The sequence below is a fragment of the Miniopterus natalensis genome, chromosome 2 (assembly GCF_054644295.1).
Source record: "Miniopterus natalensis isolate mMinNat1 chromosome 2, mMinNat1.hap1, whole genome shotgun sequence".
NCBI lineage: Eukaryota > Metazoa > Chordata > Mammalia > Chiroptera > Miniopteridae > Miniopterus > Miniopterus natalensis.
In genome coordinates, this window is record NC_142082.1 from 3,577,669 (window position 1) to 3,600,346 (window position 22,678).

Below are 22,678 nucleotides of genomic sequence, written 5' to 3' on the forward strand. Positions count from 1 at the left end.
CCTGCCCCAGCTGGGACAGTGGCAGGAGCCTGGGGCAGGGATTACACGGGCCCCCACGCCGCAGTGTCTCTTTCTCCAGTGGCGGTTGTCTTGGCGAGTTTATAGCCCCCACCAGCCTCCCCCCACGCCCGCAGCCGCCTGCACCCCCCTTTCAGTTCCAGCGCCGGATATGAACCCAGGTCCCTGGCCTCTGGAAACATTATTTCTTCACCCAGGCGTCCAGCTGTTTGACTCTTGCTTTACTTTAATTTTTTAACATCCTTTTAGTCCATCTCAGGCTTCTGTGAGTAGTTCCCTTCGTGAAAGCCTCCCCACTGAACTGTTCATGGGGTTCAACGTGCTTCCGCCTGGGGTCGGGGCTCTTGCAGCCTTCCTAGGAAAGCGTAGCCGTGTCTCTAGAAGGGGCTCGTCGTAACTCCGCGTGTTCCCTAAGACCGAGGGGTCCACGTCACGGCCCCCGTCACCCCCAGGCCGAGGCCTCGGTCCTGCCTGAGGCCCGCCCCCCGCCGCCCCTCGCTCAGGGACCTCGCCCCTCAGTCTCTGCCCCTCTGCCCAGGTTTTCTCTTTCCTTCCTCCGCATTGAACGTGCTCGGTTCCTCCGGACTGCAGGGAAAGCAGACAGCCTGCGACTACCCCGCGACGGCCCTGCCCGCCCTTCGCCCTTCGCAGGACCGGCCTTCGCGTCCCCAGGGTTGTCTGTAGGTCCCGTCTGTGCCCTCACCTGGTCACCGTCGCCCTTGGCTCCCTCCACCTGGCTCCCTCCAGGGACAGCCCAGTAAGAGTTTCCATGGAAGTCGCCAGTGACCTCTTTGCCCCCAAATCCAGTGGATATTACCCATTTTCTCAGCACTCCATCTGCTCTGAAATATTCTTTTTTTCCTCTTGCACAGAGTAAGGAGAAAAAACTAAGAGGCTTAATTCTCCCTGTTGAAAAGGAGATTCCTCCCTTCTTTTTCTCAGAACATTCGCTTTAGAAAACCTGTAAGCACTTTCTGGTCTCTTTGAAATGGATATAAATCTTTTTGAAGAACTCGTTAGGCCCTTTGTCAGCTAATTGACCCAGACGTGTCTTTCTCAAGGACCTGGGAGCCATCTCTTTGAAATGTAAACACCTAGAGAGGTGGCACCCGGGTGCCAAAGGTCGGCGGGAGGCCAGGGCTGAACCTCCCGTAGGTGAGGTGCCTGCGGGCCACCACGCGGGTGCCCGGCAGAAGCGCGGGCCTGTGTTCCCGGTGGCCCGCACGGCAGTGACCTGCGTTGTCCATGTGGCTGGAACTGCCCTGGGACTGGGGAGCGGTGTGGGTCGCCCTCTGCTCTCAGGATTGGTGGCTGGTGCTGGGACTCCGCTGGACAGCTGGACTCAAGGGTGAGGTCTCCTCTGTGTCTGCATCTCTTAGCGGACGGTGGGTGACGCGCCTCACACCCGGGTTAAATGCTTATTACGGATAAAGGATTTGATTCGCTGCTGCCTTTGTGGACGGGCCTCTGGGTTGGGAGGAGATTTTGTTGTTGTTCCCCTGACATTGGCTGCCACCAACCCTCCTCGCTTTCCATTCTGTACGACGCCGTCCGCGGTCCGCCAGTCATTCCTCCCGCACCACAAGGTGATTTTCGGAATGGGAACCTGGTGGCGTCGGAGCCAGGCTCCTCTTTCCCCTCCGCCTGCTTGAAATACTTCACTGGCTCTTAAGATCAAAACGGAAACCAGTGAGACAGTTTGCCAAGGTCCCGGCTCGGGTTCATTCGTGCCACCCTCTCTGTCTCCGGCCACACTGACCTTCCAGTTCCTCAGATGGGCCACACTCCCGAGGTCTGGACAGTCCTCTCCTCAGCTCTCCCACCCCACGCGGCCTGATGGCCTCGGACCCAGCGTTGCCATGCTGACTTAAGGACCAGGGCTTTGAGGACCTCTGCTGTCGTCGAGGCCAGGCCAGATCTTCCTGGTGTGGTTCTCGGAGCACCATATGCAACTGTTTTGATAAACCTATTGTTCTGTATATAACCTTACAGAACAGAAAGGTTAATAAAATAATTGTGGGATTATTTTATTAGCCTTTCTGTTCAGTGAGCTCCAAGAGCGCAGGCTCTTTGTTTGTACTTGCTGCCCATGGCCTAGGGCGGTGCCTGGCTACGGTAGGAGCCCCTGTCCCCACCCCCGTTGGAGTAAACTGTGGCCTTTTGTGTGTAATACCGGAGGAAACCCTTCAGGAAGTTCAATGTTAAATGTTTTCCGCTGTTAGTGTCCCCTTGAGTTTTGAGTATAAAGGCACGTGGTTGGGAAACCAACTGCTCCATTAAAATGTGTTTCTTAGGTGTTCCATTTGCAAAACCCGCATTGGCTTTTGAATTAGACTGCGGTTGCTTTTCTACTGCTGCAAATACACACAAAACCTAGCGGCTTGAAGCAGAAGTTAAACTCCTTCTGTAACGGGTCACGTAGCAAACAGGAGAGACCTCTGTCGTAGTGACTCCGCTCTGCCGCCCCTGAATCACAAACCTGCCCCGACCGCACGTAAACAGGGGAGCCAGGCTGTTCCGATACATCGTCGTTGATGGACACTGACATTTGAACTTCAGAGGATTTTATTATGGCAAGAACCATGAGTGTTATTTTGATGTTTCTTCAAGCATTCAATCACGTAAGATCTATTCTTTGCTCACAGGCCTGACAAAAGCAGGTATGGGCCGTAGGTTGCCAACAACAACGTTTTATTATCTTTAACTATTGGGAAGGGGGTGGGTTAGGAATTAAAACAGAGCTTAGCAGGGCGATTCTTCTGCATCCTTTCGCTGTTGACAGAGGTTCACTTGGATGCACTGGCCTGGGAGCCTAATGGGGCTTCCTTCATGGGCCTGGCACCATGGTGGGAATGCCTGGCAGGCTGGGCTCAGCTGAGACTGGCTTTCGGAGAGATTTAAAATTACCCACACACACTCTGACAAGGGTAAGGCATTTCCTCGGGTAAAACGAGCCTGGGCTTGAGCGGAAGAAACGATGCCCGTGAGCATGGACAGAACGCAGTGGTGTCAGTCTCAGTCCGCACATCAGAAAGCGCTCGCGCCAGCACACACCCTCCGCTTTCCATCGGATCCTCTCCTTGTTTCTCCACCCTTCGCCTTTCCTTTCCAGCTCAAAACAAGCCTGCGGAGGAAACCCGAAGCGCAGCCCTGCATGAATTTATAGGCCGAGGCGAGGCCCCTGTTAGGAGAAAGGGAAGGCGCCGGTCCCGGGAAACCCAGTCACTTTCCCAGCGGCGGGTGCCGGAGTTAAAGCGTTTCCAGTGCAGCGGGTGTGCGGGGCTGGCTGCGGGAAGCGGGAGAGGCAAGTGCCCGCTGCCGATCCGTGCCTGCGGGGAGCAGGCCCACTGGGCTTGGACGCGTGGGGACGGCAGTGACTTCACACCCGTGGTCAGTTCAATCCCGCCTGTGAGACACTCGCCCTCGGTGTCCCTGTGCGTGCCCAGCAGGGAGCTTCTGAGCAGGCCCGTGAAAGAGGCGCCCCCTGTGCAAGTTCTTGCAGTTCCCTCTGACCCTTTGTGCCCTTCTCCCAAAGCAGGTCAGACCCTCGAAGGCAGGCGAGGGCCCCGGGAGGGCGTGTGTTCAGAGTGGACGGCGCTGGTCCCGCTCCCCGTGGGAAACGCCTCTGACGTGGGAGAGTCTCCAGAGCGCCCCGGGTCCGCGCCTGGCCAGGGGCTGCCCGAATGAAAGTGGGCACTGGGATCAGTGAGTTTCCTGAATCTGCGAGTGGCTGGCAATGAGTTTTCCAAAATCTAAGGACAACAGGCATAAGGATATCTTCACTGTAAATCCAAAATTGGTCGGCACTGACATTTGGACGAAATAACGATATAATTGAGTTTAGCTCTGACGGTCAGTTAGGCAAATGCAAAACAACTTCCCCTTGCGGGCAAAGAGTTCACATACGTTCTAAACAACAGAGGGGAGTTAGAATGGTGACGAGAAATCGGACAGTAAACCAACAAAAATAGATCATTTAAACATTGCTGATGCAGTGGGAGGCCTGGGACGCCTGCTAGGAGCACCTTGGCAGGAAACGCGTCTTCTTAATGACTTTCAACTTAAAAGTAAAATTAGAATCAGCTTGCTTCCCCAGAATTTGACTACGGAGCCATGTAGAATATTGTCCATTGGGGTAATTTTTAGTTTAATCTTGAGTTTGAATGCTAATTTTACTTTAAAACTGGTTTTAAAAGCAACCTAAAATAGCTTCATTCATGCGTAAGTATAATGGTATAGAAACTTTAGAATTAAAATAAACATTCCAACATTGACTAGAGCATGGCTTCTAGGTTTAATACCATAATTAGAAATACCTTTAACTACAAATGCAGTGAGAGTCCTGTTAGCCAGTGGGGCCACCCAAAGACATACACAGAAAAGCCCAGGAAATGTTCATGGATGTTGTGATAGGGGCAGGGGAAGGATGGGAAGATATTCATAGGTTTTGGGGAGTAACTCAGTTTGAAGGAGGTCAATACATAGTCAAGCATGAGTTCTCGGGGTTAGATGAGACCCCAAGAAGGGTGGAGAGAGCAGTAACTGGTGTCCCTGCGCCGGGGGGGGGGGGGGGGGTGGTGGCGTGTGTGTGTGTGTGTGTGTGTGTGCGCGCGCGCGCTTATTCCTTCACACTGAGTAATGAAATCATTGTTTACATTAGAAAGATGACACAGGAGACCTTTCAGGGGGCTTGGCATTCGATACCTTCTCAGTCTTTTTTAAAAAAATATGTTTTTATTAATTTTTTAGGGAGAGAAGAAGGGAGAGGGGGAGAGAGATAGAAACATCAGCGATGAGAGAGTCATTGATCGGCTGCCTCCTGCACGCCCCCCACTGGGGATGGAGCCCACAAACTGGGCCTGTGCCCTGATGGGGAATCGAACCCCGATCTCCTGGTGCCTGGGACTATGCTCAACCGCTGAGCCGCACCGGCCGGCCCTTCTGTTGGTCTTCATGAAACAATAGCTACAAGAATGTTTTATTAGGCAAGATCCCCAAGCCCCCTACTTCCTTCAAGCAGTTTTGTCAGAATCAGAACACAAACAAGTTGGTTTTAGAAAACAAAGCTGTTCCGCAAGGACTGCTAATGGGCCCTTGAAAGCCTTGTTTTGACAGGTCAGGTTCAAACAGTACCTGTGGGCAGGAGTCTCATCTCAGGAAAAGTTTTGCACCGTGATTTTTTAAAAGAAGTGCGGTCTAGAGTTTTGACAGTGTTCCCTGCTGATAATCCGTAAGCAATTAAAGAGGGCCCGCCTGAGCCCTTGTTCATGAAAGATTTACAGAAAAGTCACGGAGTAGTGGAATTCAAAAATGAAGAGCGTGCAGATAAGTGAGCATTTTTGAATAATAACATATTCAGTAAAAGACAAAACGCATCGCCTCAAAATACAACAGAACAAACAGCATCTAAATAGACATCTGGGGAGACAGGTCTCCCCTGAAAGAACTCTTTAGATAAACATGTCCTTCAGGGTTACTTTGAAAGACGAAAAACACTTCACAGGTAATTGGGTTGGCAGTGGCCCTCTTTGGAGACAACACTCCAGGGATACACATTTCTGGCCCACAAACAGCAGCATGTTTTGACAATTTGTAAAACAAAAGTGTTAGCTTGGTTGTCTCTAGTTGAGGGGACAGACTTGTAGAGGAAGAAGCTCGTTTATTTATTTCTAAGGGGTCTAGGGTATCGAGGCATTAACTCCATTCGCTGCCACCTGATAAGTACTAGTTTTTTAGAATATGACATTACTTTTGCAAGATTTAATACTTCATGTTTGTTTTCTTCTTAAGTTGGGGGGCCCAGCAGTAGGAAGCGAGGTCTCTGGCAGGAAGCGAGACCCACAGAATCCGAGTACTGGTTCTGCAGGAGAGACCCGGCCAGGCAGAGGCGTTCACATGCGTTCATTCCCGTCGTGTGCCAGGCGCTATGGTAGGCGAGTCATAATTTATAATGACCATGTTCTCATAGCTGTAACTGGACAGATGTGGAAAAGGCTCAGAGAGGGTGAGTAATTTCTCCAGTGGTGCACAGATAACCTGGTAGTGGAAGAAGGACTCCAGCTGAGGGCTATCAAAGGTCACCTTCTTTCCTGATCACCAGGCTGACTCATCAGGGAGGGACCTGGGTGTGATTCTAAGGCTCAGAGCTGCTCAGAATCTGTGGGGGGTCTGGTGAAACTGGAGATCCCGATTCAGTAGGTCTGAGACCCTGCTTTTTAATTAGCTCCCAGCTCACGCTGCTGACGCTGGTTTGGGGATCACACTGAGAGGAGCCAGCCTCCAGTTCACCCTCTGCGTTCTGCTGTGGAAACATGGGGATCAGAGATCAAGAGCCTAAGAACATGAACTGGAGAGCCACAGAGCTGAGCCTGAGCCAGTGTTAGTCTCAAGGAAGGTTTGGGAGGAGCCCCTTCCTGTTCCCCATCAGACCCCGGAGTGGATCCACATAAAGATCAGGCACTTGCTGTGCGCACTCCTACACATACTGCTTGAGCCCCTCTGTTAACTGACCAGTGTCCCTCCCTTCCCTGTGGGACTCTGGAGTTGCCACTGCCGGGGACTCGTCCGTTCTGACATCCTAGTGTAACTCAACTGTGGTATCTCGGAGTGAGGCACGTAGATAAGGGATGGAAGGAGGCCACTGCAACCCCTCCACACCAGGGATCAGAAGCCCGAGGTCCAGGGAAAGAACGGGAAAGGAAGAGGCAGGCCTGGCAGGTGCCCACGTGGCCATCCCGAAGGCAGCCGGTACCCAGCTCCCGGGAAGCACAAGGGAGGAGGCAGGGCTGGGCTGGGCTGCAGAATCCCCGAGGCCTCCACCACCCCGTGGCGACCTCTGACGCAGGGGCCACCATGGCGGAGTAGCTGGGTTTCCAAGAGATTCGGATTCATGCAGAAAGGTTGGTTTAGCCTAAACTCTCCTTCAGCGAGACCTCACCAAGCAACCCTGTTTGCATCTCCTTTCAATGGCTGAGTCCTCTGAGGACATCCAGGATCTTCCAGGGAACCGGGGGCGGCCTGGGGGTGGGGCATCACCATGTCATTGTGGGTGACCCGATAATTATGTTTCTGCTCTTCATATACACGTATCTACAGTGATATCAGAGACTCCCTTTGCTCCCATTTTATGTTTGCCGTAGAACTTCCAATTGGCTTTTGTAATTTGGCTTCAAAATGCTCCACTGACTAGGGGTCGGCCCTACTGGCAGGGGACTGCTCGAGAATCTTATGAAATAGTATCGGCCAGCGGCTCTTCCTGTACCAACATCTGGCTTAGAAAGGCACCTGAGTGATTTGGATCTACTGAAATGTTTCCCTAAAATGAACAAAGTCTAGGGAAAGAGGTAGGTATTTTCATGGTTTCCTCACATTATTTTAACTGTGAAGGATATCAGGTAATTCAAATGAATTGCCCTACAAAATATGTTTTTAAATTATCCTATCAATAACAATCCTTACTAAGGGGCCCTAGGGTCTATAGCCACAATTTAAAATATGGATTGGTTGTCCTCTGTGCCTTAGAATATCAGAATCATCGATTCAATGAATTTATTCCCCATATCTGTAATTTTGTGCACAAATTAAATTTTGAGAAGCCTAGCGTTATATGTTATAGACTGTTTGTACCCCCCCCCATCTGAATGTTGAAATCTAATCCCGTGTGGTGGCATTAGGAGGCTGGGCCTTTGGGGGTAATTAGGATGAGATGAGGTCACGGGGTGGAGCCCTCATGAGAGGAATTAGCGCCCTTGCAGGAGTGGAAGAGAGCCTGCTTCCGCCGGGCCTGTCGGGAGGGACACCCCTGCACACCCGGCGCAGGTTCTCACCAGGCAGCTGACCTGCTGGACTTCCCAGACTCCAGAGCTGCAAGAAGCAAGGCGTGTGGTTTCATTTTAAGGGCTGTTAGCAAACACCTTTCCCCTTCTCTTCCCTCCCTTCCTCCTCTCTTGCCGTTCGCTGTACTTCTTCTCAACTTGATTCGAGCCTCAGTTTCCTTCCCGGTGCAGTCAGCAGGCCAGGCCTGCTCTACAGCCGGCGCCACTCAGCTCCTGAGTCGGAGCCCTTGCGTCCCGGGCCCAGCCTCCCGCCCTCCCATCCTGCCCCCTTGCTGTAGAGCCCGCGGAAGCACTTAGGACAGTGCACGGGGAGTGACGTTTCTGACTCCTACACGTGCGCACATCTTTATTTTAGCCCGTACACTTTCTTGATCATTTAAAATGTGTGATCATTTTTTTTTTCTGGGGGAAAAGTAGTAAAAGTTGGCAGCTTCATTGTTTCCCAGCATCGGGTTGGTGTTTTGTACATGGAAGGCCTGGCACTAGCCTGCTCCTAATTTCCTATATGCGGGTGTGTTCTATTCGGGAGTTTTTAGCCCGATTCCCGGCTGGGCTTAGGCAACAATCCCAGCCGGCCTTTCTGAGCCTTTCTGTGTGACATGCTGTACTTCAGACGGGTGGCCCGCCACAACCCTGCGATCCTGTAAGGTGGGTACCATCGCCTTCATCATTCCCATTCTATAGAAAACACAGGCGCGAAGGAGGGGAGTTAACGGCTCTAGGGCACACAGCAAAGGGACAGAGCCAGGCGCGAACCCAACCATCCTCCTAACTCTGTGTGTGTGTGTGTGTGATCCATCTGCCGCAATATCTCAAAACACTTTTAGTCGGGCATGTGCTGGTGGACGTCTCTCCAGGAGGAAAAACAAGCGCTAATTAGTAATGTCTGCTGACGTGGGAGGTATAAATGCTCCCCCATGGCTACCTTCGGGGCGTTAACAATTTAACAGTGGGGCCCGAGGTAAAAGCAGGCTCCACACAGCACTGCTCCGGCCTCCTTAGCACTGAACTGAGTGAACTGGGAACCTGGGTTGCCTGATGCGGCTTTTATTCGAGACTTGCCTTTGGTTTAATTTTCTATCAGCCTTAATCACAGTGAACAGAACAGGAAAGACAGACAGATGACACTGGCTTTATTTGGGAAAGGAAAGAAGTATTTTGACATTGATGGTGCTTAAGACTTAGCACAGGTGAGAGACAGCGGCCACTGGGAGACTTTGCTTTCCCACATCTACTGGGATTTCTTATATGTCAACATCCACTTCACAGAAAGCGCATTTTAATGAAAGGGAATGAACGAGCACCCACACCAGTGCCCAGCAGAGAGGGTTCGCAGGGTTAAGCCTCCCCTTCTTTGGTGCACGGCCCACGCCTTAGAACCCTGGATGACTGCCGGCCGGTAACTCAGGAGCAAAGAGGGCGATCATGGCAACTTTAACTCCCCTTACACCCATTTTAAATGTGAAAATTACTTTATTCTTCGAGTGGGCGTGTTCTCCCCAAACCTGGAGACATGGCACTTCCTACGGCCGACCCTGGGTTGTACAAGGAAACATCTGTCACAGGGCACCTAGGACCCACAAACAGTTTGTGCCTTTTGCAGATCTCATGATGTCATCTTTCTAACCTAAGTCAGGGGTTGAAAGTATACTGAGTAACATAAATAGCGTAAGTCAGGAAAACAAGCAAAAAGTTTAAATATGCCTTTTTAGAACCCTCTTATCTTCATAATTAGCATCCAATTAGGACATTTATGTCACCGTTTTTTCCCAAATGAGTTTAATTAAATGATTAAGATACTAAGTGAGTTCAATTATGTGCTTAGCTCCAAATTCAATCACCAAGCATTAGATGCAATGACACTTTAGAAAGAACTTTAACAATTGAAAACAATGGGACTTTAAAGTGTGTTATAGTCTGTGTGTAATATCTCAATCAAGGATACACTATAGCCCATGATTTGTAACCAAAGGAACTGCTGGCTGATATTGGAAATAGACATGTTTGGCTTTTTTGTTTGTTTTTTTGTTTGTTTATATGTGTACAGCACACAGGTATATTTCTAAAAACTTCAGGTCAGAATTCCTTAAGAGTAACTCAAGATCTGTTAAGAACAGTTAGAACAAGGGAGGAAACTCCTATCTGTGACTTGCTGTGCATTATTAAGTAGTGCAACCTGTTACAGTTTTAATCACATTAGTTACTGACTCCGGTTATTTCACTCCAAGGAATGAACATAATGTTCAGGTGTTTTGGATGGTCTCCCTGGATAGGGTAGTGGGGGGTTGGGACATTTTATCACCATTAATTCCATGTTCACCATGTGAACCTCCTCAGAGGGTCGTCCTTGGCCATTGTCAAAACATCCATTAGGGTTTGCACTGCAGTCTTTGTTCTTACTTTCAACTTACCTGCAGGTCTGCAATGTTTTACCCCACAGGTATAAGTACAGTGAGTAAGAACAAAATTAGGGATTTTTACTGATTACTGCTGACGGTGTTAGGAATGATGAAGAATCAGACTTGACCCTACTTGACGGCTAACGTGAAACTGGCAGAAGACAAGAGATACCTGGGTCAGAGACCAAGGACTTTCTTGCTCACAGCCCAGCCAGCAGCGCGATCTTCACATTTAGGCTTCTATTAGGTCCCCTAGGGGTAGAGAGGTGGACACAGGTGACTACTGCACACAGTAAGTTTGCACCAGAGCTGAGGAACCACCCAAATCTTTTGTAAGGAGGCTGCAATCAAACCTTTGCCTCAAAAGGACAGACTGTCTATTATACCAAACAGTGGACAAACTGCCCCCTTGCCCATGAGAGAGATGCTGTCTCAGTCTTCAAGGCTCTTGCTGTAGAAACACTGTTGAAAAGAGTCCAGAAAGAAAGCTGCCACCATGCTTGCCGGACGGCGCTGCAGCTACTACGTGTGAGTGTCAATCTGTTGCCTATGAGCCCCAGCTGGGTATGGAACCTACAACCTAGGTATGTGCCCTGACTGGGAATGCAGCCCGAAACCCTGGCATATCAGGATGATGCTCCAACCAACTGAGCTACCCGGCAAGGGCTGCTAGGACCATTTAGTTTGACTTTAGTAGGCAAGCAAAAAAAACCCCAAAAAATATTTTCTACAGGGTGAAAGGAAAAAAACCTGGCGGAGTACAGTGTTATAACTACCTCTCACCTTTACCCTAAGCTACCTAACAGCCAGGCATGTGCACACCAGGACAGGTGTGAAGCAAACCTTCACAAAAAGTCAGGTCACGATTCAATTGTCCAAGGTTCCTTTCCCAAGTAACTTGCTTGCTTTTACCAAGTTTTAGTGAGTTATTTCCAAGTTCAATTTATGACTGGCTCACAGTGCTCTCTGCAAACTGTGCCATTTCACCAGTTTCCTACCTGTCTCCCCCACCCCCCAATTACTGGTACCTAAACATCATCATGAGAGGAGAGCTCCCCGGGCACATCCCCAGTAGGGACAAGAAGTGATTTTAACTTTCCAGAAGAAATGACAACCCATCTGTAGCATTTAAATATTATATTCAAATCTAGAACTTAAAAATATATTTCTGAAGTGGATTCCATTTATTTGCAGATTAGATTTATAGAACAATTATTACCATCAGGAGAAATGTGAAAGAGAAAAAAAACACCTTTAAAAACATGAGGGTTGATTTTGTCAGCTAAGCTTCTGATTTGCTGGGAGTGACAGGCCATGGAGACTTTCAATCTCATTTTTCTGGTGGCAGGTGGCTGCCTAAGGTGGTGACAGACAGCAAATACGCAAACGGGCCTTCCACTGATATCAGTATAAATCAGCACGTTTAAATCCTGCCTCTTTCCCTTGTTCAAGTCCACGCACCTCATGACAACCCTCAAAAGTAGGATTTTCTCTTCTGCTTTGTGAGTGAAGCTGTAGGATTATTTCCTCATTACCTTCCATGCAACAATTAGTAGCTGCTAATCCCAGCTTTCAAGTTCCCGTGTGTGAAGAATCTGACGGGATAGAGCAGAAGACTCCCAGACAGTGATGATGCACAGCAAGGTCTGACAACAAGTGAGTTCACAGCCTTCTCAAAACTACAGCTTTCTAGCCCGAAATGATAAAGAACATTGTATATTAAGATGAGTAGGAAAAAACAGAACAGATACACTAAAGCTTGAGGACAACACTGTACATACGGTGTCATTACTGACTCCGGATGGTACAGGTGATGATTTTGAGGGCACAGAAGGTGCTGAGAAAGCCCACACACACATCTCTGTATTGGTGTCAGCTGGATGGTGGACTCACAGCTCAGGAAAACAAGACCCAGCTGGACGACAGATTCACTGACTTATTTCTAACTGCAATCACCAACCTCAGCACGAGACTAGTAAAACCACAGGAGAGATCAAACTTCCTAAATCATGTTCAGAAGCAGTTATTATACTAACTCTCAGCAGCTGAAAGAGCTGAGATGGTTGTGGCTAAAGAACTTTCACACGCTGAGAGCTCTATCGGAGGAGCAGACCAGAGAAAATCAACAAGGCTGCTCATCAGAAGATTGCCTGTATTTTCTAACATGTGCAAAAGAAAAGCACCTTTACTGTTAACAGCATCCTTTCCCCTCAGATGAGCAAGGAGCATCCTGTAAAGCTGGTCATCAGTGAGAAGGGACACATCGCTATAATTATGGAGATTCAATCAGGACTGACCATGCTTGGCCTCATCCCTACTCCTTCCTTTGGGTCTAAAAAACTTGGATACTATAATTATAGATTATTTCTTTTGGCTTTAAGATATTACTATGGAAACAAATCTCCAAAGTAGCAATTCCTTAAAACAATGAGTAGAAATCTAAGTATCATCTAAAATTGAAAGATAGGAAAGATACATACATGTACATGTTCATTTTCAGGCCATATACAAAGCTTAAGGGCAAAAGATAATAATTTCACATATGAAAAGGGAAAGTGCTAGTTCAGCGCACATTTACTTCGGTCCTTATTTTACAGGAAGATTTCAGAACAGGAGGCACCCTCTGCAGTGAGGGAGCCACCTCTCAGCCTTTGCTTCTCTTTTCTCCAAATACAGATACTGACGGAAAAAATGATTAGATGCAGGCTACCTTTTCCTCCACCGGCTGACTCTTTAGAGAATTGTAAACCATGAAGCTAAACTGAGTAAATGTGGGTAGTTTGTTGCAAGCAGCACCTGTGGCCAAGAAAAGAGAGTCTGGTTACAGGGCGCAACGTTTACAACCAACACAGACACTGCCCGCCGTTGCCCTGACGTTCCACTGAGCCGTGTGGAGCGATGCTGTGCCATCCGCCTGTGCCGGGCCGGGACAGTCCATGGGGAAGGTCCCGCTGCGCGCGCCATCTCTGAACCTCAGAATACAGGCTGATTTTCGCTCTGTGCACAGACTGTCATTGCTACTGTTACTTGTTTTCACATTCTTTTCTTAGCAAAAAAATCTTTTCAGGCACATGCTGAAGATTTTATTCCCCCAGCCACTAGTATGTTCCCATCTTTCACCATAGCCACCCCTCCCCAGGCTCCCTGCTCTTCTCTGCTCTGCTATCTCAGGGGCAGTGCGGAGTCATCAGTCAAGATGCTCTCAGTCTAATCAAGTTCCTCTCTCAGAAGTGGTTTCTCGCTGCCCTGCCTACCTGTGGCAGACACCCGGAGGGTTCCCTTCTAACACCATCACTTTCAATTTAAGGGACCAGACTCATCTACAATTATGTAATTATCTACAATTTTAAACTCAGCTATCATTATATAATTATCATTTTACATCCTATTAAATCCAACAAAGAGCCTTTTAAGATTTATTTTTTAAGAGGAAATCAATGAAACTGACTTATTTTATAACATAAAGCCTTTCCCTCCCATAACTTATATTGACTTTTGTATCTTAGTACTTAAAAAAGAGTAAGGAATTCTCCAAGCAAGTTCTTCAAATACAGGTCTGTGGGAAGTAAAGATCAAAGAGCAGTAATGAGCAGTCCGGCCTAGTAAGTCACATCGATCGGTAAGCTGTGTATCTTCCCCATTGGAAACCTCACTAATGAGAAACCGCAGTGGTTGATTCAGAGATGCTTTGAAACTGCGATAGGTTCCTACAGAAACTAAATGAGGCAAAGGACGTGCTTCGGTACAAAAATAATTCCGTTAACTTCTTTGGTTTACTAATTAACAATACATTTTGTACCTTGGAGCCCCAAGAAGATCTAAATGACTGAGACATTTAAATAATGAATGGGAAAGAAGTAGGGAAGATAATTGACCCCTTTCTACTTCTAATTAATAAAAGCATCTGATGAGATTGGCCCATCTCAGCACGGACTGGAGCTGAAGCTCACGGGTACTTAGGACAGAGGTCAGATACGGACTAATAGCAAAGGCTGAATCACAGCTACCAGCAGTCAACCGAAGGAGGGTTTCAGGCATATTTCTAACACTCTATGGTCTTGGCAGACCACCCATTAACATTTACCCAGTGCCTACTCAATATCGTCCCTGTGTTGTTGTCTACTGATATTTAAAAGGGTGCTTTCATCAACATTTGCAAGTTCACACAAATACAAATTCCCAATAAAACTTACCATAACTTCCGGTCACGTTGGCACATATGACAGCTCCAAAGAACTTGGGAAAATACTTCTGAATTCTTGAAATGACTTTCTGGCAAGCTGTGGTTGGACTCTCTCCTCCTCTCATATATTCTACAGCTTGGTAGCTGATGGAACAGAAGCAAAACATGAGAATCGCAAAATAAACTAACTCTAGGTTTGGTTACTTTCAGTGGGAAATGCAGAACTATGAAAACTGTCACATCTGACAGATGAATAAGCAGAGTCAGTCCTCCTGGGAAAGCATGCAGGCCGTGACGCAGTGCCTACCTTTCCACCTCATCCGCCATCAGTTTCAGAGAAGGGCTGTTATTTTGGTTTTGGCCAAGGAACTGTTAGTAATACCAGCCAGAGGTCCCAAAGAGTAAAGGTCATCTTTAAATACGAAATGGGCTACAATCATTAGGGAAAACACGGGGCCCATGCAAGACACCTCGCTGTCATGATTCGCCCAGGAATTGGACAAAGGGCTGCATTTCTGACTTTTATCATCAGTTACTACAGCTCCTTTATTCAGTGGCCTTACACAAATTATTCACATGGACCACAGCATCCTTATCTGTGAAACAGTCAGAAATACTAGTCTGTCTCAGGACCAGGGCTGCTTAGGCTGAATGACTGTACTATCAACACGATAGGTAAAGGACTGTGAGCAGAGTTTCTCAGAAGCTCTTGTACACACATTCAGATTAAACAGCCACTATCTACCTGACAGACAACCCTTTACAGGTCTCACAGTCACACAGCTGGGAAATCTCACCTTGGTAGAAATCGCATCAGGATGTCCCCATCCCCGGTGGCTGCGGCGGCCCCTGCAGTGTCATCGGCGTAGGCCCCAGCTCCGGGAATTGGCGAGTCTCCTATTCGACTGGTGAGGACATAGCATAAGAATTTAGGACAGGAAATCAAGTATAAAAACCAATTTTATGAGCTGTTTCAATAATAGCGGATATAGCTACTTAGCCACTGATCACTACTTTAATTTCTTCAGCAGAACACAGAGAAAGGATTTTCATAAGTTTCAACTTAGGTTTCCACAAATCTACATTAATTATGTAAGAATTAGATACCAGCTTATGTATCAAGATGGCACAGATTTATATTGACTTTCTGTTATTACCATCCTTGGCCATCTCCACAGGTTCAAATTAGTTTTCCTCACTTACAGTCCATCTCTGCTTTCTAGCTAATGTGCCAAAATCATACCAAGGTGTTTCCTTCTAAGAAACCTTCAATGCTTTTCTATACTTTGACACAAAGTCCTGGAATCCTTAACTGGCTTAAAACCTGTTGAAGTATGACTGGTCCCCCCCTGCACCTGACATACACACAATTTCTTGTCCCGCCAGCGGGAGCCCTGAACTGAGTGTGTAGGACATGGGACCTGTCCGTGCCTTGGCCTGGATGCACCCTTCCCTTCCTGAGGCTCGGGCTCAGCTCCTAGCATCTCCCTACTGGCCTCCATTTCTACCCCAGCTTAATCAAATCACCACGGCGATCCTAGGACTCTCTTTTGGCAGGTAGCAGACCCTAATTTCTTTTCTTTCACATTTGTTTTTCTCAGCCATGAAGCTGGGCCTACACTTCTGTGCCTCCTCAGCACCAAGCACACACTGGTTTCCACTCAATGCACACTTGTGAGAGCTGTTCTGTTAGAAACACTGACCCAGGTATTTTGAATTTTATACCATTAGTAGATGTACCAGCGGCAGTGTGTCCCGTCTTATGGATTACAATCATGCCTGGAATTAAAAAGAAATCTCTGTAGGTATCAACTCTAACATTTACTGCAAATATAACCAAATAATTGAACAGTTGGTGATATAAATAAATACCCTCTTCCGTTAATTTCAGGTAGAAGAAAGTAGGAAATCTGAGAATACTGAAAACAGTACCAGGCACAATCTGTGCACTTTAAGGAGCTGGTTCAGGGCATCGCTTTCAGACACCCCAGGGTATTGTTCCTCCATTTGCTCAGCTACTTTTCAGCCTTTTCAAAGGTCATTCCAGAGACAATCCCTGACACAGACTAACGGACATTTTCAACATCACAGCCTGGGAAGATTACTTGAATGTGGCAAACGTCAAATTACTACACAACTAAATGGAAATAAAAACTTAGAAAGCCACGAGTGAATAGTCATTAGGTCTTGTACAGATAATTTACCAAAATGTACTCAGATGCAAGGAAAGAATGTGTGTGTGCACGCTGCATGTGGGTACATGTCTATAAAGCAATCGAAACCGCCTTCTGCCACGTGGATAGGGATGGGAGAGTTAAGAACCACAGGCAGGAGTTAAAGTGGCTTAACGTTAACCACGAGAACTGTGCAAAAGGCAAATTACCAATAGTGTCGTGACCGGCACTGGGTCCTGTTTCCTCACAGGCAGAACATTCCTGCTTTAAGATGCTGGGTGGCTTGTAAGGTCCACAGTATTTTGAAGCATCTGGTATAACATTCTGTAAACAAGAGTTAAGTTTTCTCTCTTAGGAAGGGTGATTTTAGAATTCGGCAAGTAGCTATGAAAATCACTGAACATTAGCAAGAAACTGAAAGGACATCTGGTAAGTGAAAAATAAGAATTAAAAGCCAAAGATTAAACGAGTCTTCTGTGAGCAGATGGGTATAATTTTACTGAATACCTAGTCTGGTCTCAGACTTGCATAATGTGGGGTAGGACTCTACCCTGTCTGGAAAAGATCCCCTTTTCTCTTTATATGCCTGAAACTCTCACCATAATGGCAGACATAAATGAATATTTTTTGTTAGATATTAATGCTCAACAGAATTCGGTATGGCACCTGACCTTTAAATTTCCTAATTCGTTCCCTGGCCAAAGAAGAATTATGAAATTCAAAGCAAAATCTGTTTTAAAACCATCTCTTTTTCAAAGCTTGGTTCAAGCGAACATAGTTTAAATTTTAGGTTATATGTTAGGACGGCGGTTATTCAACCTCTCAGATTCCTTTATGAATCTCAAAGGCTCAAGAAAATAACCCAAACTCATAGATTTAGGTGGAACATATGGATTAGCATTAGAGCAAGAAGCCTACCCCTCATGTCTTATCATCAGTGCACTCAGTGCTTTTACCCAGCAGCCTCTTCAGGCACTAACCCCGAGACGCCTTGGTTACTCAAGCGTAATTAGGATTCAGAGAAGAAACAGAGAGACTGTGACAGTCCACAGGAAAACTCGGAATGGCAAAGGCAGATGACCCATGCTCAAAGTCCCACTGACTTAAAGATCAAGCAGCCCACTAGTAGCACGCTAGATATCTACCAGTACAGAGCCTCCCGCCACACGAGGGCAAGGTCCTGGGTACAATGCACAGGGATAAAACCTATGAAATACTTTAGACTAATGGTTTCCAAAGTTTGACATTTCAGATGTGGAAACTTCTGTTCTAAGGAAATACAAGCAGAGCCGTTCTGATCGAGGCAGCCCCCTCTCCCCACAGCAGAACCTTCAAAGTCTGAAAACTACTGCCAGGGACCAGCCACTCTCTTCCGGGGACATGCCTCAGACGCAGCGAGGGGCTTTCGAGAACATCCACGCCCTGCTCAACTTAAATCACTGGTTGTAAAGTGTAACCAGGGTGCTAACCAGCACCTTAGGCAACAGGTAGACAACAGAGAGCAGAAGGGAGGTCACCTCATATCTTCAAGTCATTTACTTTTTAAACTTATGTACACACCCTCCAATAATTTGGCTGGCAGTTCCGGGCAAGCCAGTCTGAATGAAGAGCTCGCGAAGTATCGGTAGACAAGTCCTCACTGACAAAGCCCATACTTTCGGCAAACTTGGTGGCTGGAGGTGCAGAAGAACAGAAAAATGGAAGCTCGTTAACTACCATCTTCTAAACAATTATATGTGCAGGAACACTGTGGTTCAGCTTCTCTTAAGGGGGGGTCCACCACCCCAGAGGCCACAAAGGAGCATGCAGACAAGAACAGTGCTAAGGGCATCTGTTTCTAGATCTCAGCCTCCCTGTGACCTTCCCAAAGTGATCTGCTTGGGACCCTTGGGGGGGGGTTGTTAGGATGGTTGTCCTTTCCTCCTCCCCAACAGACAATCTCCCTTCTACTTTTCAGAAGAGAAGGGGCACCTCTCACCAGTGAAGAGCCCTATTGCTCTAACTAGGGCACAATGCTCAGCGTCTAAAAGCTTTGAGATGCCAGAGGGATAACTGGAGTCCACAAATAACAGCAGGTCCTTCGCCTATTAGGGGGTGTTCAATTCTGTCTTTCAACGGAACTGAAGACCACCTCTTGGAGTTCTTAGCTAATCCATATCGTTAAAAGTTGTTTTTGATTACAGGTCACTGTGTGGGTTTTGGTGTTAACTTGGAATGCCATGGGGAAACTCCTTCTATTCCAGTCTTCTCATGTTAACAATGCTCCCTGGGTCTCATACCCGTAAAAGGTAAGTCAGGGGGAGATGTGATGCTGGATCCTCTCCCGGTCCAGCAATCCCCCACCCATAGACAATACACTAATGCTTTAAAATCCTAGTTTAAAGATGAAGAAAGTGAGAATTTAGAAGTAACTTATCCGAAGATAGATATTGAGTAAAACAGCTGGAATTTGAACTTTGGTCGGCTTTTATCCACTATTTTATGCTCAGTCCTTTTTCCACAGTGAGTAGAGACAGACAACTAGGTGCTTCGGTGCAGTTAACACATACCTGACTCTCCTGCTAACAGCGTGTGCGTGGTATGTTCCAGGACTCTCCGCGCCACACCAACAGCGTTTTTAATTCGTCTAAGGTCTCCGACTGCCCCTACGTTCATAGTCGTGCTGCAAGAAAAAAGTGAGATGAGATTTACGATGGCATTTTCATAGATTCATAAACTGCTTTACTTCAAACCACAGTGATCTGCAGGATAAACAACTTCACATAGAAGTCACAGCACATCCATGAAGTTCATACAAACTCCCACAATTAGACAAACGAAAAATCAACTTGCCATATACTCCAACAGCACTGAATCTCTCTGTACCTCCTGGCTTATTCTAATACAGCTTCTGAAAGGGGTTTTAAGGCTTCAGGTGGGGCGAACCAGGCATTTGTGGATGGCAGGTCCATGACTGCTTACCAGGTCAGAGACAGATTTTTAGAGTTTGGGGTTCTCCTATGCTAAAGAGACCACCTTCCTCCATGTGATATTTCTATTATGATGATGATTTTCTTTTAATTGAGAGGAAAACCCCTTGTGTTTGGAAAGGCCATGTAATAAGCTAGGGTTTTGACCGGAAAGCTTATGAAATCATCCATCTTGCTCTCAGTAGAAGACTGATCAACTATAATGTAACTCCCCAAGAAACAAAGATGCAGACACATCGGTCCTGGGGACTGGTAATTCCTACCCGTCCATGATCATGGCGTCCAGCGTCGTCTCCCCAACCTCATCGGGACTTCCTCCGAAGCCCACAGTGCCGTCACACTGCTCGCGCTCACACTCAGCACAGCCCTTCTCCACGGCATCCAGGGCGGACCCTCCGGCCGATAGAGTCCTCCACGCTGCTCATCAAACACCAATAGAGCTTGTTTACATATATATTTTTTCAATGCCAAGTGCAACCAACCAGAAATGTTTTCAGAACTCATATTTTTACAAATTATTATGTTAAACTGAATTTTTAAATCAGTGTATCAAGTGCTACAAAGGAATGAGAGTGATATACACAGTGGTACAGGCAGAATTATGTAACACAACTACTTACTGTAAAGAATTCAAAGCCCTGGCCACTGATGAAAAGTGAGGGTTTTTCCCCCACTTATTAACAGGTATTTCTACTGTGTGAGAAGAGAAATAGTCTCTCCTTCGGCTTAAAGTTACAGCTGAAGCTGCTATAAGTTACGTGTACATCGAAAATTCATTAAATCACAGCCTTACACAGTCTGCGTCATTAGGTCGCTGGAACTATGTTTTACTAATACTTTTATTGGGGTAGCATCTACGGCAGCAAGTCTCAATAACAAAACCACAAGACCAAGTAATTACAGTGTGGGCTTGGCATGGATTAATTCATTTAACCTTCACAGCAGCTTTCCAGGGAAGTCCTGTGCAATTATTATCCTCACTTTAAACAGGAGGAAACAGACCCAGAGAGGTTAAGTAACTTATTCAAGGTCACACAGGTGGTAGGTAGCAGAGCCAGGATTCAAAGGCAGGCATTCTGGCTGCAGAGCCTGGCTGTGTTCTGTGGAGCCCCATACATTGAACAGGAATAAACAAAGTCTTCAATGGTCAAATCCCTTAAATGGTAGGTGCTACTTTTGGTAAAAAAATACATTATTACTACTGGCCATACTGGCTTGAAAGCCTACTTTGAGCAGCTGTAGGCAGGGATTGTCCCCTCCTGGGATGCTGCACTTTCTTTCGTCTCATCATCGCTGGGAATTTGCTTCTCATGGCCCATTTCCCCCTTTTCTCTGAGTGTATTCACTGCTTATAACATACGAACTGAGCTCCACCAAATTCTGGAGCCAATTATGCCCAAGAAAGTTAAATCAGGAGCCTCAGAAGGGGTCTGAAATTACCTCTGCGGTATTATGTCTTGAAATGAATGAAACAGACACACAATAGAGTAAGAAAATGACAAAATAATGGTATGTACAGGGTGACAGCAAAGCACAGCAGACAGACACTTAGGACTCCGATTGGACGCTGGGGCAATAATCAGGGAAGGCTTCCTGGAAGAGGCAATGCTTTAGTTTCCTCGTTCTCAGTCCCGGCTGCAAATCAGAATCCTTGGGGAGCTTTTAAAAACACGCCAGATGCCCCGGCTTTGCAGGTAAAGGAAACCCCAGGAGCTGGGGCCCGGGCAGCGCTGGCCCGCGGGCTGCGCAGGGACATTAGCTGGGACCCGCCCGGGCGGCGCCGAGGGCGGGGGAGGTGGGTGTGAGGAGAACCGGCGGCCCCGGGGAAGTCTGTCGTTTGCAAGGTTGGGAACGGGGTGTCCCGGGGGGAAGGGGGTCGGGTTGGCAGGACGGGGGGAGGCAGGAGGCTGCCCGGGACGGACGGCGCCCGGCGTCTGCAGCTCGGGCGGCGCCGCGGGAGGCCGAGCGGAGGCCCCTGGGCGCGGGATGCGCGGTGCACTGCGCGGGGGCTGCACACGGCAGCACCGGGTCCACTGCAGGAGACAGGCCGAGGCCGGGACGGGGGCCTGCGGCCCGCCTGCCACCCGCTGGGGACCGTCCCGCGCTCCCGGCCCCGCCCCTCGGCCCCTCCGCCCCGCACCTGCTTCGGTCGCGTTCTTAAAGGGCCAGGTGTTGAGCACCAGGGGCAGGGGGCCGGGGCCGGAGCGGCGCGCGAGGGCCGGGCCGAGCAGGAGCTGCAGGAGCTGCAGGAGCAGCAGGCGGCCCGCCTTCCCCGCCATGGCTGCCGCCCGCCCGGCGCGCCCGCGGACCACGTGACCCCGCCCCGCCCCCTCCCGCCCGCCTCCCGCGCCCGGCGAGGCTTCCGCAACTCTCGCGAGACCGGCTCCCTCTGCGCCTGCCCGCTGGAGGCCTGCGTCCCGCCAGCCCAGGCTCCTCCCGGGGCAGGTGGCGCTCACGTGGGGGAGTTGGTGTGAAATTGCGCCGCCCCGGGTCGCGCGGGCCTCGGGGCGCTGAAAGGGTGGTTTTAACTGAGCCCTGTCATTAGAGTTGGAGCTGGCGCGCGGCCCCGGCCTGGGCCGGGCGGCCCGCGAGGGCACCTGCTGCCCACCGCGTGTTCCGTCTGCACGTTCCCGGCCAGGCCTTGCGGCTCCTCCGCCCGCGCGCTCCGGGGGCGGCCTCCTCACGAACCTGCCTGGAGAGGAGGAGCGAGCCCGGGGGGCAGAACCGGCCTGCGAGCCGCGCAGCTGCCTCCCCTCCAGGGCCAGGAGCCCCTCGCGTCCCCGCCCCGCGCCTGGCACCCCGAGGTGCTAAGCAGACCCGTGACTGCCAGCCTCCTTCAGGAGAAAGGGGAGAGGCGCCGCCAGCCAGGCCGCGTGGGCTGCATCCGGCAGGCGCAGCGGAACCGCGCTGAGGGCTGGGAAGCTGGCGAGCCACGGGCGGGTCCAGAGGACGAAGGAAACCGGAACGTTCTTTTACAGGGGAAAAGAAGCCGGGAGGGGTGTTAAACAGAAGTTCCGGTACTGGACGGGAGGCTTCCCGGCGCGGCGGCTGCTCATTGGCTGCCGCTCCGGAAGTTGCTCACTGTTGCCAGGTGGAGAGG

At 48.7% G+C, this 22,678-nt stretch overlaps 1 protein-coding gene across 2 annotated transcripts in view; it reads right to left on the bottom strand.

Moving 5' to 3' along the window:
• The window catches only part of AGA (aspartylglucosaminidase), a 29,748-nt gene extending 7,891 nt beyond the window's left edge, over nt 1-21,857 (bottom strand). Inside the window, exons 1-9 of one of the 2 annotated variants that reach the window (XM_087814065.1) lie at nt 21,719-21,857; nt 19,842-19,995; nt 19,159-19,271; nt 18,170-18,282; nt 16,819-16,933; nt 16,139-16,214; nt 15,233-15,340; nt 14,446-14,579; nt 12,854-13,048 (exon numbers count right to left, since the gene is read on the bottom strand). In XM_087814065.1, coding sequence (XP_087670191.1) covers nt 12,948-13,048; nt 14,446-14,579; nt 15,233-15,340; nt 16,139-16,214; nt 16,819-16,933; nt 18,170-18,282; nt 19,159-19,271; nt 19,842-19,995; nt 21,719-21,857 — 1,053 coding nt within the window. In that variant the 3' untranslated portion in view covers nt 12,854-12,947. Of the gene's footprint in view, nt 1-12,853; nt 13,049-14,445; nt 14,580-15,232; nt 15,341-16,138; nt 16,215-16,818; nt 16,934-18,169; nt 18,283-19,158; nt 19,272-19,841; nt 19,996-21,718 lie in introns of those variants that run through there. The other variant, XM_087814066.1, reaches the window with a different exon arrangement.
• Nucleotides 21,858-22,678: the final 821 nt, after the last annotated feature.